The sequence below is a fragment of the Notamacropus eugenii genome, chromosome 4, assembly GCF_028372415.1.
Source record: "Notamacropus eugenii isolate mMacEug1 chromosome 4, mMacEug1.pri_v2, whole genome shotgun sequence".
Lineage (NCBI taxonomy): Eukaryota > Metazoa > Chordata > Mammalia > Diprotodontia > Macropodidae > Notamacropus > Notamacropus eugenii.
Window position 1 is genome coordinate 3960310 of NC_092875.1, and position 16219 is coordinate 3976528.

Genomic DNA, 16219 nt, shown 5'->3' on the forward strand with positions numbered 1-16219 from the left:
CTGTCTTTGTTAGCCATTTCTGATTTTTATTCTCTCAGGTGGCTGCATAAAAACTACCAGAAGGCCTTGACCATAAGGTTTGCTGTGGAGGAGATCAACAGGGACCCTGCTCTGCTGCCCAACATTTCTCTGGGATTCCACATCTACAACACCTACCACAGTGATGAGAGGACCTTGGAGAGCTCCCTGAGGTGGTTGACAGGAGAGGGTCAATTTGTCCCTAACTTCAGCTGCAGAGGGCAAGACAAGTCTGTGGCTGTCATTGGAGGAGCCACGTCAGCTCTCTCTGTCCAGATGGGAACCCTGCTGGAGCTCTATAACTTCCCACAAGTGCGTGATATTAGGCCTGATATATTCTAAACCTTTATCTGGACACTCCAATTTAGGTGCATGAACCTCTCATTGAGCTACTTCCAGATTGTACACAAGGAATAGAATTAGAGTTACCTAATCCTATGGAGTATGGTCCAGGATTAAGAATTTAGGGAGTGCCTCCTCTGTGCCAGGCACTGTCTTATACACTCTTGCAAATGTTATCTCACTTGATCCTCCTGACAACCTTGTGAGGCAGGTGCTGTTACCATGTCCAAGTGAAGCATACAGAAGTTAGGTGACTTGTCCATGGTCATCCAACCAGAAAGTGCCTAAGGACAGATTTGAGTCTTGATATGGCCTAAAAATCACATTTACTTTTTACTTACAGAGTATCTGCCAATTCACATTATTATATTCTTCATGATAATGAAATTGCCAAAGACATTCTAGCTGAATGTGTGTGTGTGCACTTATACATACAGATATACACGTCCATATACATATATACACACATATACATACATATATATATACATGCATGCCATATACATATATATGTATAATTACAAGAGAAATATAAAGAAGACATTAATAAACTGGAAAGGATCATAGAGGCTCCAGATACCAACACATAAAATACATTGTGTTTTAGTGAAAAAATAAGTTTATGTATGAGTTTCTGTATTACATAATAAGTCTTGCGTAAAGGACTCTCAAGAAGTAATTGTCATTAAAGGGGAAGGAGAAAATTCAATGTAATAATGTTATGAAATTTGAAAGGTGAGAAGAGTTTAAATTTCCATTGTCACTCACAGCACTGTACGCTGGGGACAATAGCATTTCCTATATCAAGCAGTACCAGATGCTAACTTCTCTAATGGGAGGAGAGAGACACACTAATGAGAAATGAGAAGCAGAAAGAAAGGAAGCTTGAGGACTCTGCTGTTGTTCAGTTATTGTTTCAGTTGTCTGACTCTTTCTGTCCTCATTGAGGTTTTCTTGGCAAAGATGCTGACATTTTTAGTCATTCACTTCTCCAGCTCCACTTATAGGCGAGGAACTGAGGCAAACAGGGTTAAATGACTTTTCCAGGGCCACACAGATAGTAGAAGTCTGAGATCAGATTTGAACTCAGAAGGCTGAGTCTTCTTGACTCCAGGAGCAGCAGTCTATCCAGTGTGCCATCTAGCTGCTCTTGAAGATTCTACAAGAGTACAAATCCTTGGAACACAGCAAGGAGCCATACTGAGGAGAAATTTCATGAGGACTTCACAAAGAGAAAAAAGGAGGAAAGAAAGAGAGAGGAAGAGACAGACACACAAGAAGAGAGACACAAAGGGTGGGGAGAGACAGACACAGAGAGAGACAAAGACAGAGAAAGACAGACACACAGAGAGAAAAGGGGTGAGAGAGAAACAGAGAGAGGGAGAAATGGAGGGAAAGAGAGAGAGAGAGTTAAAGTGGAATAGAATGTGAGAGAGGGAGGAAAGGAGAGAGAGAGAGAGAGAGAGAGAGAGAGAGAGAGAGAGAGAGAGAGAGAGAGAGAGAGAGACAGAGAGAGAGAGAGAGAGAGACAGAGAGGATGTCCAGGAATGTAGAGATGTGAATTCAACTTTTAGCCTCATGTGTTCTCTGTGTTCGGGCCAAATCTCTTGGGAACGTTGTGGTGTACATGTTGAGTGTGCCCATGGTAGGGTGAATGTTTTTGTAATAACTATTCTTGCTTTAATTACTTAGGAGAAACCTTTTCTGAAAGCTAATTAAGTCTAGTTGATAATCAATGAGGAACATACCATTTGGGGACTTAGACTCAAATAACTAGAAACTCCCACAACCTCCTGCCCCTCTCCATCTTTCTTAGGAGGCAAGAGGGAATAATCAGTAGCAGCCGGACTTTGCAGACCCAACTTAACAATTAAGGGAGAGTTGGGAAAAATGCCCATGAGGATGTGCTACAAACATCTGATTTGATGTGTTGTCTAAGAATTACAGGATGGATTTTGATTTTGCTCCGGTTAGAATTCACAGTGATCAATGTGTAATACCCATTATGTGGCATTTGAGGAAAATGGTTGGCATGGCTTCTCCTCCCATGGTGATAACTTTATTTATCATTCCGTAAGAACGATGTACATTGCATGTACCTTAGAAGGATGTAACTGATGAACTGAGTGTGACATTTAATCATTGCGCAGTGAGTCATACCAATCTGAACTTAGTGCTTTACTATTTGATGTTTCCAGATAACTGTTCTGAATAAGAATCTATTAAATAATATTTGAACCATCAAAAGGATAGCATTTGTGTACTGAGCAAGACTTTGGAATACCTGACTTCCAATTGTTGTTGACCAAGCTCTACATTCAAAGCAACTATATGCATATTCCAGTGTCAAAGAGGAACTCATTAGACTGTGTATTTTTAAGCAAAATTTGTATATAAAAAGGTGAAGGTGAAGGCATCATACTTTTTGACCTCAAAAACCTAAGCAACAGACACAACACACATAACATTTCAGTGTTTTTTTTTTCATAAAAAAATGTTGCAGTCACCAAATCTGAAACCTATCAGTATTAGTATGACAGCCAATTCTGGGCCAAGACAAAATATATATATTTTAGTTTATATAGGAAGGAGGGAGAAGACCTTCTAGCTGAGTCGATCACAACTGAAGACTCAAGGAACTCTTTCTTGCCAGGCAAGTGGCTAAGTCAGAGGGATTAAAATGGAAAATTATGTTGGTTAGAATTCCCCTGTAACAAGGAGAGTACTCCAAAACCCACAGCATTTGTCCCCACAGAGAAAGGATGGTTTCATGAGAGTTGTAATTTCCCAAAATTCTGTCATTACTACCACATTTATAGAATCAACTTTTCCCATGTTTCTCTATTTTCCAGCTCAGCTTTGGCCTTTTTGATCCCATCCTGAGTGACAAGGCCCAGTTTCCTTCTCTCTACCAGATGGCTCCCAGAGACTCCTCCTTGCCCCGAGGGGTGGTCCAGTTACTGGTACATTTTAAATGGACCTGGGTAGGTCTGGTGACCACAGATGATCTTAGGGGTGAGGAATTCCTTCGTGAAGTGATGGGGGAGGTGGCAAAGTATGATGTCTGTGCAGCCTTCACAGAGAAGATCCCTGTCAGTGAGAGGAGACTTGAAGAATCAGAAGTGGGTTTCATGCCCAGGATAATGGCATCGTCATCCAGAGTAGTTGTCATTCACGGTGATACAGACTCCTTAATGGTTCTGAGACATTCACAATCACACTTTTTCCCAGCATATAAGGTGTGGATTGCCACTTCTCACTGGGACATCACCATGAGGCCCAACTCTGCTGATAGTTACCATTTCTATGGAGCTCTCACATTTACCTACCTCACCAGGGAGGTTCCTGGATTTAAGTCCTTTCTCAGGTCAATCAACCCTAATAAAGACCCAGAGGACATTGTGCTTAAGGAGTTCTGGTCATCAGTTTTCTGGTGCCAGGATGAGTATGAAAAATTGCAATTAGAGCAGTGTGCATCAAATGCTTCCCTGGAGGCTTTGCCAATATTCATTTTTGACATGAGTATGTCTGGCCTGAGTTACACCATCTACAATGCAGTGTATGCTGTGGCCTGGGCCCTTCATGAAACTCTTCTGAGGAGATCAGAGATTGCATCTGAGGAAGCTGGAGAAAGCTGGGTGCCTCATCCTTGGCAGGTAAGGTTCCTTTAAGAACTAGTCCTATCCATTGCTGATTCCTGATATTTTGGATGGAACTCACAGTAAAGCCATCTCTACAGAATCTGTGAACTTCAAAAGTGATTCGACAAGGACAATATACAGTGGAGCTATCACAAAACTCGTATTCAGAAAATTATGTCTTTTTCCACTCACTTTATGTTAGTTTTAGCACTTGGAGAAGTTGTTTTCGTATGCAAATGATGTAACTCAAAGTCTCCCATTCTTAACAAATCAATCAAAAATTGTTTGAATTAATAAGTGCCATCTTTTTGTCAGACATTGTAGTGAACACTGGGATGCAAGTACAATCACACAGTTCTGTGTTTTAGATCATTCAGTCAGTCAGTATTTACTAAACATTTACTATACTGCAGAAACTGCATTCAGTTCAATAAAAAGAAAGGGAACAAACTATACCTGTCTTCACGCAGCTTTACATTTAATGTGGATGAGAACAACCACACACGCATACACTCACGCAGAGGCATCATTTTTCTAAGTCTCCAAATACAAATATATATATGTATACACACATACATACATATAAACATGAACATACACATATATGTACATATAATAGTGTATTCTTTTGCCTAGGTACGGTTGACCTGAAAGTTTTGGGAACAGACACAAACAGGGTAGGCGGTACATAAATTCATATTGTTTATTCCCTCAAAGTTAGGTAGTACATGTGTACATGCAGCCAGAAATTAAATTCTGATCAATTACAGAATGACAAGTCTTACATACATTTTAGAACAATCCCACCTCAGGATGTCTGTGTCCCTCAGATTTATTACCATCATATGTGTTTCGCCACAGCACGAGAAAGGAATATTCTTAATTGAATAGGCTGTAAATACAAGAAGATAAGAGAGTTGACGAAGTGTCAACTGAAAATGCAACCCAGGATATTCGTGTTTCCTTTACCATCAACAAGACATAACATAGTATATGCAGAGCAAATATTAAAAGTCTCATTATTCAAGATGTCTTGGGTTAAGACACCTCATCCTTAATGACCGCTAACAAAAGAAAATGCTTAGTCAGCTCCATCTGGCCTTGGAATTGCTGATCCAAGAGGAGACATTCTCTGGATTTACTCAGAGGACGAAAAAGGGCATGTCTGTTAGGCCAAGGAGCTTCTTCTGTTTGATTGGTTCAGGTTTTGGCCCTTATGGGGGTTCAAATTACCTTAAATGATTATAAGAGCAAATATAATAATCCATTGTTTCCTTCTCTGCTGCTTTAAGGAGTTGATATTAAGCTTAAACTAAAGAATACAATCACAATCACTCTGACCACCTAGTTAGGAAAACTTGTAACATTTGGATCTGGAAGTGGCAGTGGAGAGTGAGGAATATTCTCACTCTCCCAATATGCCTGGGAAATCAGGAGCTATGGGAGGAAAGTAAAGGAGGAACTCCAAAGGCTAACAAAGAAAGCAGTGTCCTTGGAAAAGAGACATGCCTCAGTGAAGGGTGGAAGATGAAATGAATGACATAAAAGTAAATTTTAAGGTGAAAAGACTTTTGTTAATTATAGGTAGGAATGCCAGATGGCACAATGGGAATTTATATTAAACATCTGCCATTCAGAGATATTTTAAATCTCAAGTTTTGTGGACTCTGTGTTTCAGGGAAAGGTACCTGAATCCAGTCCAACTTACTGTTCAACTTTATTTCTTAAAATTGATGAACAAATGGATACCCTATCTGGTTCCTTATGAATAAGCTGTCCCTTTCCTGTACATATGATTCTATGAACTAGTTACCACCAAGACCATGGCACGTCGCAAAACACCTCACTTCTCCATACACAGATTTCCCACAAAGACAAAATTTCCCTTTCCAGACTGGGATAAGGATATGTAATGATGGCAACTAAGAATAATACCTAATATTTTTATAGACTATTAAGATCTACAATGAGCTTTGGCATCTTATTAGGTGTCATTACTTCATTTTACTGAGGAGAGAAGAGATGATAACTAACAAGAATATTTAGCCAATGTATGTGAGGTTGAATTGCAATTACATCCCTCCAAAATGTGGCACAAACCTCCATTCATCAGCCACAGCATCTGTGGCATATTAAAAAAATCTTACTTCTTAAAGAGCTCTGACACCACAAAATGACTGCAATTTCTCTCCCCTTTCAGCTCCACTCCTTTCTGAAGGACCTTCAATTTAACAACAGTGCTGGTGATCAGGTGTTTATGGATGAGAAAAGAAGCTCTGAGGCTCAGTATGACATCAAGAACTATGTGTTCTATCTTAATGATACTGAATTCCTGCTAAAAGTGGGCCAATTTATCCCCAGTGCTCTACCTGCTCAAGATGTCACCATATGTGAGGAAGCCATCAACTGGGGATGGATGCATTCAAAGGTTAGAGATTACTTGCAGATCAACTTACATGTTCAGTCATAAGAACTCACTCCAACATAAGTCTCACTCTACTTACCTCACTAATAATTCTATATTAATGCATAGAAAACCTCACCCAGCTCTTTTTTCCCTTTTGCTTTTAAGGCACACTGTTTTATGAAATAAATAACCTATCAGGTTTCCAAATAGCATGGTAGTTATCATCATAGGAGTTGAAAGATGAAGGCACTTTAAAGGTTTATTTATATGCTGCTTTACTTCCCAGAAAGCTTTTGATTGACCCAGGGACTGTTGGCCCCAAAGCCATTTTCCTGCATCTTCAAGACTGATGGTGAAACTTTCACTCACTTCAGCTGATTGAAGATGAAATTTCATTCAACTACCGGGTAGTTTTGTTCCTATGGAAAGTGAAATTGGCATGATGTACATTTCCCCAAAGTGGCCAAATATTGGATGTGCTCTCATAGGCTATATCTCCATTACATTCTCATACATATGTATAGTTCTGAAAGTTCTCATCTTCCTTCTTTTCACACTGATGATTCGGGCACCTAGTGCAAGGCTACAATCTCTCCCTCTGGGCTCCAGGGTCACCGTGAGTGGTCCTGGTGACATATTCACTGAGAACTCCATCAGGTTTCAATTTAGGGATTTTTACCCAATATAAGTTGCAGAATCAGCACCTCAGCATTGTCTCACCAAGTGACATCAATTAGCTTTTATAAAGGGATGTTTACTGAGAAGACAGAGTGAAGATAACAGTACAGACATTTCTCCTGAACCAGCACTTGGGGATCTGTTGTTCCTTAAAGCAACTGGGTATAGTAGATGCAAACTTAAACTACTTTTTCTTATCTTATTTAAATTTTCAACTTTCACTTCCACAACGTATGCAGTTTCAAATTTTCTCCCCATTTCTCCCCTCCTACACTCTGACAGTATGCATTCTGATTGTCCCTTTCCCCAATCTGCTCTCCCTTCCACCACCCCGCATTTTCTTAGCCCCTTCCCCTTCTGTTTTCTTGTGTGTGTTCCTCATTCGTTGCCGAGGAAGACCATGCCATCAGAGAAATAATGATATGACTTGCACTTGACTTTTGTTTTTTGAGTGGGGGCGGGATGTGCAGGTCACCAGCCTCACTTCTCCTCCAGAGCCATCTGAATCCAGTGGACAGATATTCATCAGGATGACTGGAGATGACCCAGGATGAGGCAATTGGGGTTAAGTGACTTGTCCAGGTTACACAGCTACTGAGTGTCGAGTGTCTGAGGTGAGATTTGAACTCAGGTCCTCCTGACTCCTGCACTGGTGCTCTATCCACTGCACCACCTAGATGCCTCCTATTTTCTTGTAGGGCAAGATAGATTCCTACGCTCCATTGTCTGTATAACTTATCACCTAATTACATGTTAAAACAAATTCTAAGCTCAATTTTTAAAATTTTGACTCCTTACTTCTCTCCTCCCTCCATCCTCCTCCACCCTCATTGTGAAAGCAAGCAGTTTTAAAGAATTTATGCATGTGAAGTCGTGTAAAATGGTTTCATAATAGTCGCGTTGTGAAAGACTAACTATATTTCCCTCCATCCTATCCTGACCCATTCACTCTATTCTCTCCCTTGACCCTGTCCCTCATCATAATTGTTTCCTTTTTATTTACCCCCTTCCTCAATCTGTCCTTCCTTCTTTCCCCTCTTTTCCTCTTCCCCACTACTTTCTTGTAGGGCAAGAAAGATTTCCACAGTGTAGTGACTGTGTATGTTATTCCTTCCTTAAGCCAAATCTGATAAAACGTTCGCTCATTCCTTCTCATATTCCCCCTCTTCTTCTCTACTGTAAAAGCTTTTTCTTGACTCTTTTATGTGAGATAATTTACCCCATTCTATCTCTCCCTGTCTCGTTATCCCAGTACATTCCTCTATCTCACACCTTAATTTTATTTTAAATATCATCCCTTCATATTCAACTCACATCTGTCTATCTGTCTGTCTGTCTATCTATCTATCTATCTATCTATCTATCTATCTATCTATCTATCTATCTATCTATCTATCTATCTATGTTTATAAGTATATATGTGTGTATACATACACATGTATATATATATATATATATATATATATATACATATACATATACATGCACACACAATCCCTCCAGCTATCCTAACACTGAGAAAGGTCTCATGAGTTACAAATATCAATTTTTCATGTACAAATGTAAACAGTTCAAATTTATTATCATTATTATTATGATAATGATTTCTCTTTCCTGTTCACCTTTTCATGTTTCTCTCGTTATGTATTTGAAAGTCAAATTTTCCATTCGGCTCTGGTCTTTTCATCAAGAATACTTGGAAGTTTTCTATTTCATTGAATCTCCATTTTTTTCCCTGAATAATCATATTTTGTTTTGCTGGGCAGGTGATTCTTGGTTTTGATCTTAGCTCCTTTGACTCCTGAATATCACATTCCAAGCCTTCCAATCACTTAATATATAAGCTGCTGAATCTTGTGTTATCCTAATTGCATTTCTACCACATTTGAATTATTTCTTTCTGGCTGCTTGCAATATTTTCTCCTTGACTGGAGAACTCTGGAATTTGGCTACCCTATTCCTAGGAGTTGTCCTTTTGAGATTTCTTTCATGAGGGGTCTGTGAATCTTTTTAAATTTCTGTTATCTCCTCTGGCTCTAGAATATCAGGGCAGTTTTTATTAATAGTGTCTTGAAAGATGATATCTATACTCTATTTTGGATCATGGTTTTCATGTAGTCCATTAAAATATTTTTTGGAAAGTATTTGCTCCACCAAGCATATTTCAAAATCTAGCATCATTACTGAAGAAACCATTGCCTCTGCTATGGCTAGATATGGTTCTTCCTTCTTCAGGCTGTATGCTTCCATGGTCAAACTGTATTCTGTTCTATAATCTCTTCACTGGATTTATAAAGACTCACTCTCCCAACCTTGTGAAGCTCCCACCAAAAAACAAGAAAGAAGACACACAAAGTGGCAAAATACAAGAAAAAAAACCTGGCCACATGTTGACCATGGGTGGCAGGGGCCTCCAGCCTTTACTTACTTAGAGGGTTACAGCATGTCTTACATTCAGGTAGAAAAGAGAAACAATGTTGGTCAGTTAATGACTTTTGAAAAACATTCTCAGTTCTATCTCAGTATCCAATTAAATAGCATCACTTTTTCATATAAGAAGGGGTTTTCAAACAGTCAGAATTTCAGGGGATGTCTGTAATGGGCAATAGACTTTTCCATTATCCAACATCACCATTTTTCTGGAAATAAGCATTTTATTCTATTTCATATGGATGGGCAAGAGGTAGAGCACAATACTTATCCTTTGGGGAGATGGGTATCATTGACCAGATTCTCCTTATGAGACAGTGAATTAATTTCCATACTACAAGCTTATGATCTGTTCACACTAGAAGAATAATTGTAATTTTAAATGATAGCCCGCCTTCATTAAGCAGCTTGAGCCATTACTATTAAAATGATCCAGGGTATATTTAGCAGTACAGAATGTAAGTGTCCTAAGATCACTCAATCCAAAGCTGTCATTTCACACATGATAAAACTCAAGTCTTCAGAGGTTAGCATTTTCAATCCAAGTATCACAGCAGGTGACAGAAATAGCATCAGAAAGGAGATTCTTTGGACATTTGCATTAGTGATATCCATTGACACATGAACCAAATACACTAGTCAGAGCTATTTTAGAGAATACAGTTTGTTGGCCTGCATCATCTATCATAACTATCTCTCTAGTTAATGGGGTACTTTCCACTGTCCAGTTAACGTCTCAGGTCCCCCAATCTGTGTGCAGTGACAGCTGTGGCCGTGGATATAGGAAGACAACTAACGAGGGAGAGCCTGTCTGCTGCTTCAGCTGTTCCCAGTGTCCAGAGGGGGAGATTTCCAAAAGAATTGGTAAGTGCCTCTATGGGGCCTATTGGCACAGAACAGCAGGGTTGAGCTATTGGAATCATACGCAACCTGCAGTAACATCACTGCCCAAGTAAGAGGATACAAACAACCAAGGAGAGAAAGAGGAAATGTCTGCGACAAGGAAATGGTGTGAAACCATGACAGTCTGAGAATGGTATCAGGCATTATAGAATTATGTAAACTATGTGATTTTGTGTGTGCATGTGCACACACATACTACTTGTATACAGGCATACATGTATGTATGTATACACATATGCTACATAAATCTAAATACATATGCATTGATAGACAGTGAGAGAGAGAGAGAGAGAGACAGACAGACAGACACAGTCAGAGAGGGACAGAGAGGGATTCTTCCCTTATCTTTTTGTGACTCAGGAACCACTGGCCTCATACTGGGGTTGAGCATTGTGAGATAGGGAATAGGGGTGTGCTGCAGTCAGCTTCCACCCAGCTTTCAGAGGCAAATGTTACATATCCCATATGAACCTTTTTACAAGGTAAATTGACCAGTGTTACAAATTAGGCTTTGGTTTATTTGTTGAGTAGACTAATTATTCATCTTACAAGTGGTTTGTGCATACATTTCCCTCCAAAATCTACATGTTAAAATTTGACCATCATAGACTTGCATGAAGGTGATTAACATGTAGACACTTATGTCTGCTAATGAATACGTATGATCTGGAGAAGCAGAGATTGGGCACTGAATGTTGCATTTCCTCTTGGACAGAAAGTGCAGGAGGGGAATTTGACCAAGGTAGGGTAGGAGGAGTTGATCCCACTGAAGGGGGCTCAGTTAGGCAGTGCCAGGCCTAGAGGCCTGAGGGCTACCCGAGTCTTACCTTACCTATCACAGGTCTTCGGCTGGCCAAACCGGATAAACGTATGAGAGAAGAGACTTTCCGGAGTCGAACAAGGGTTAGGCTTTATTCAGGGTCCTGGTTACATGTGCAGGGTGAATTCCTCCTTAGGAGAGAGAAATCTCCCAAGGAGGCAAAGATCTTACAGTAAGAGAATGAAAGCAGAAGTGGAAGTGGGGAGAGAGGGGGGAGGGAAGAGTGAAGAGAGGAAAAGGGGCCTTCTGTCCTGTAAGGGCCTCTCAGCACTAAGAACGCCTTCGGGCTTTCCTGACCCTACTTAAGCTGTCCTGCCGCATAGTTTGCACCTGAATACCGTGCCTGTAAGATAACAATAGGTGTGCCCAGATCCGGGGCAATCTCACAATAGGTATGCTCAGACCTGGGCCAATCTCGAGGGCGAGGAAGCTCTCTCCCATCACGTTTCTCACGGGAAGAGGTGGAAATGCACAAGATCTCACTCCTCAGTTCCCTGCTGTTTCCTGGGGGGCCTCATGAGAACTCTAAGATTTAGAAGCTCCCACCTTTACCCGTCCGAGACTGTCCACATGGAACTGACCTTACACCCCCAACAAGGCAGAAAGGCTGAATTGGTTCTTAGCACCCGGTTGGGATGAGTTCTGAGGTTTGAGGGTGATTTGAAGAGGGGGTGTTCCCTCTTGGCAAAATTATGTTATCAGGAGCAAAGGAATCTGGAAGAGAGTTCTAGTTAGGTGAGTAGTGACTGAAAATCGAGAATGAGTGATATTGTACAAAAATGACTTTTAATGGAGTAAGAGATTCTCATTTCAAATGTTCTGGGAAGGAGTGTGAATTCTTCTGGGTGGAATGGACAATGCTTAAAATCTTCACTTTTTTCTGGAAGGCATTGATTTCATCTGCAAAAAAATCCCAGGTGAATGGAATTAGTGTCACTGAAACAGGCCAACCAAGGGTGATTAACTGGAGGACTAATTATATAATCTTGTAGGTGGAAGGGATCTTGGCTATAATCTTTTTGCAACGTCTCATTTTATTTAGGAAACCTGTAGAGATGACATGACTCCCTCAGATCTAATAGGGGTTGTGTTATGGCTAATACTCCTGTTTCCTCACTTTAGATCTAGAACTCTTTCTTCTAAATTTGGCCTAATAATTAACACCAAGAAAACACAGGTGCTCCATAAGCCACCACCACATCATCCATATATGGAACCATCAGTTACAACAAACGGAGAAGTTTTGAATGCTGGGGATAAGTTCACTAACCTTGGTAGTGTATTTTCCAGGGATGTACACATCGACAATGAGGTTTATGCATGTATTGCCAGAGATAGCTCAGTGTATGGGAGGCTCCAAAGAAAAGTTTAGCAGAGAAGAGGTATGAAACTGACTACTAAACTGAGGGTCTACAGAGCCATTGTGCTGACCTCATTGTTACATGCTTGTGAAACATGGACTGTCTACCTTCCTTGCCAGGAAACTGAATAGCTTCCATTTGAACTGTCTTAGGAAGATTCTGAGACTCGCCTGGCAGAATAAGGTACCAGACACTGAAGTTCTTGCTTGAGCTGAACTGCCAAGCATTCTAACTACGCTTCAGAGCACAACTCCGATGGTTTGGTACGTTGTTCGAATGTGAAATATATGCTTGTCAAAAAGTCTATTTTATGGAGAACTCAAATGGGTCAGGTGACCACATGATGGCCAGAAGCAACAATACAAGGACACTCTCAAGGTCTCTCTCAAGAACTTTGGATTTGACTGTGCAACATGGGAGACACTGGCACAGGACTGCTCAGCATGGCATGCCCACATCAGAAAGGGTGCTGTCCTCTATGTGCAAAGCAGAATTGAGAGAGCACAAGGTAAATGTAGAATGTACAAATTTCGAGTATTCACCTCAAACATTCATAAGGACTATCTGTGCCCAACCGATGGTAGAGCATTCTGATCTCATATTGGTCTAATCAGCCACAGTCAGACACTGGAATTTCACTTTTTCCTGATGATGTCATTTTGGTCCTCTTCGAGAAGGAAAGACAATAACCAACCAGCCAACTGGCAGTTCATATACCAGGTCAGAGATTCAGAATAAAGCAGGACAATATACACTGTTAAGGAGATACTACATCTCAAAGGTGATTATCACAATCATGAGCCCAGAGAAAGGTGGAATGGAGTAGCAGAAAGAGAGCTGGCCTTGGAGTCTAGAAAACTTTGGTTCAGTCCCATCTACAGGGCACAGTCATTTATTGCTCTGTGCCCCCAGGAACTTTCTAACACAGAATTTCTTTGCGTTTTATTTGTTATGGAAACCAGAGAAGATTATGAACCACTTTTGAGGGTTTTTTTTCTTTAAAATGTAGGAAATACTAAATTTCAGGTAATATTAATAAAAATAATATCTTTTATTGCATCCAAATTTATGGGCCTTCTGAAATATACTCACAAACCTACTTGGAGATCTAGGAACATGAAGTTAAAAATCAGTGCTCTGAAACTGCACTTTGTGGAAAAGCCACTTCTGCCTGTGTTGGTAAAGAATGATAGCTTGTTCTTGAAATTTACAAAACACTTTTATCTTATTTGATGTTCACAAATATCCTAGGCTCACAACATACCTATAGTATGATCTTTGTCAGGATCACTCAGCCAATAAAGGTCTGAGGCCAGATTTGAACCCAAATCTTTCTGTTTCCTACCTGCCTCAAAAAGCCAACGCAAAGAAATGAGAAAAATTTACAATGCTGATGAAATCACAGTCTGATTTTAAAAAGCAAAACAAAACACGAAATTCTCAGCTAGTGAATTATCTTCTCCAATAGTGAAGACATGTCTGATTATAAAAAGAGTTAAATTGTACAGGGGAAAAAAGGGAGCAGTTAATGGACCTTTCTCTGAGTGTAGATGACAATTCATAATGCAGTCCCTCAGGGATAATGACTGTGGTTATTTTCAATTGTGTGTTAATATAGCATCTGAAAATATGATCTACTCCAGTATATCTTATGTAACAAATTAGCTCTTGAAATCCAGTCAGAGTTAAGCTGGTTCTAGAACACTTTGGCTATTTGTCTGGGCTCTTGGATCATGCATTAAGGCAATCATAATAAGAGCCACTACCAGTAAAATTACTTACTGGTTCATTATTTACAGACCATTCAGTAGGCAGCAGGATTTAGTAAACATGGCTCACTGCTGTGGACACAAAGAAGGGGAAAACTAGTTTCTGCACTCAAGGAGTTTACCTTTTAATAGAGAAGGCATTATGTGAATAACTTATTTATACAAGGCAATCTTATAGAGGAGGTCACTAGCAGCAGATCCTCCTGCAAACAACAGGATCTGACTGGATTTCCTTCCTCTTCAGATGCAGACCACTGTGAGAAGTGCCCAGAAAATGAATATACAAATAAGGACAGAGATCACTGCTTCCCCAAAGTTGTGACCTTCCTGGGTCTTGCCGAGCCTTTGGGGGTGACTCTGACATTGACAGCTCTGTCCTTTGCTCTCCTGACAGCCCTGGTTCTCTGGGTGTTTGTGCAGTTTCGAGACACTCCCATAGTCAAGGCCAACAACCGGACTCTCAGCTATACTCTCCCCATCTCCCTCACCTTCTGTTTCCTCTGCTCCTTGCTCTTCATTGGCCGTCCCACTGCAGCCACCTGCCTCCTCAGACAAACAACTTTTGGAGTTGTCTTTACTGTGGCAGTGTCCTCCATTTTAGCAAAAACCATTATGGTGGTTCTGGCCTTCAGAGCTACAAGACCAGGAAGTAGAATCAGGATGTGGATGCAATTAAGGGTGTCCAACTCTGTTGTCCTCATCTGCTCTGGCATTCAAGTGATTCTCTGCGGTATTTGGCTGGGAATTTCTCCTCCCTTCCCAGATGTGGACCCAGATTCTGAACCTGGTCACATCATCATTCTGTGTAATGAGGGCTCTGATATTGCCTTCTACTGTGTCCTAGGCTACATGGGTTTCCTAGCCCTGGGCAGCTTTACTGTGGCTTTCTTGGCCAGGAACCTGCCTGACACCTTCAATGAAGCCAAGTTCATCACATTCAGCATGCTGGTGTTCTGCAGTGTGTGGGTCTCCTTTCTCCCCATATACCAGAGCACCAAAGGCAAGGCCATGGTGATTGTAGAGATCTTCTCCATCCTGGCCTCCAGTGCTGGGTTACTGGGCTGCGTCTTTATTCCCAAGTGTTATGTGATCCTGCTGAAGTCAGAAAGGAACACCCAAGAAGGGATAAAGAAAAAAGTGGACTCCAAGCCTATTTCCTCATAATTCCTGTCAGAGACTTAAAAAAGCTTCAATAACATTCCACATCAGTGTGGGATGCCTATATTTCGCCTGCTTGTTGATATTTGAATTTCCGTTGATTCTTTTTTCAACTCTCCATATGTTGTCAGAGACACCCAGGTGTGGCCAGCAATTGTTTATCAAAGAGCTTTCTGAATTTCATAAAAATGTTATTATCATCTTCTATTTTTTTCTAAAGAGTTTTCATTTTAAACATATCTACATAAATCTTTTGACAATAAAATCTATAATGGAAAAGAATCTGAGTTCATTTTTGTAATTCACGTTTCTAATATTATGAACTGTCATATTTATGTTAGGCACTGTTTTCCTGTAATTATCCAATTGGCAACCTGAAGCAACTTGTCTTAAGATCAGACAACTAACAAATTCCTTGATCCATACATTTTTTCCAATTTGTCTTAATGAAAAAATAGTACAATGACTTATAGGAGAGAACATTTCACCTATTATGAGACCAGAATAAATTCAATTATACCTGGATGTATATTCCCAAGTTGCATATAAATCATGCTTAAGAATTTCAATTATTTCATATTCAGCTAATCCACTGCCAAAAATTCAAAGTGGCAATCCCTATTTGTTTTTCTTTTTTAATGTTCCAATCTTCTATAAATATCCTACAACAGGAGTACTTTTAAGAGGACATT

General features: G+C 40.2%; 1 protein-coding gene across 1 annotated transcript; it reads left to right on the forward strand.

The window, feature by feature from the left end:
- The first annotated feature begins 294 nt into the window (after positions 1 to 294).
- On the forward strand, positions 295 to 15688 carry LOC140498846 (vomeronasal type-2 receptor 26-like). The gene is made up of 5 exons (XM_072599634.1): positions 295 to 330; positions 3213 to 4016; positions 6202 to 6429; positions 10257 to 10380; positions 14614 to 15688. Exons 1-5 carry the CDS (start codon positions 295 to 297, stop codon positions 15531 to 15533), a joined length of 2112 nt encoding a protein of 703 aa, XP_072455735.1. The 3' UTR covers positions 15534 to 15688.
- The last annotated feature ends 531 nt before the right edge of the window (positions 15689 to 16219 follow it).

What these genes read in the sequence shown, in the direction of transcription:
- LOC140498846 (XM_072599634.1), top strand. Translation starts at nt 295, where the DNA reads ATGGGAACCCTGCTGGAGCTCTATAACTTCCCACAA. An exon ending in AGCTCTATAACTTCCCACAA is followed by an intron (nt 331 to 3,212) that starts GTGCGTGATATT and finishes TCTATTTTCCAG; the next exon opens with CTCAGCTTTGGCCTTTTTGA. An exon ending in GGGTGCCTCATCCTTGGCAG is followed by an intron (nt 4,017 to 6,201) that starts GTAAGGTTCCTT and finishes CTCCCCTTTCAG; the next exon opens with CTCCACTCCTTTCTGAAGGA.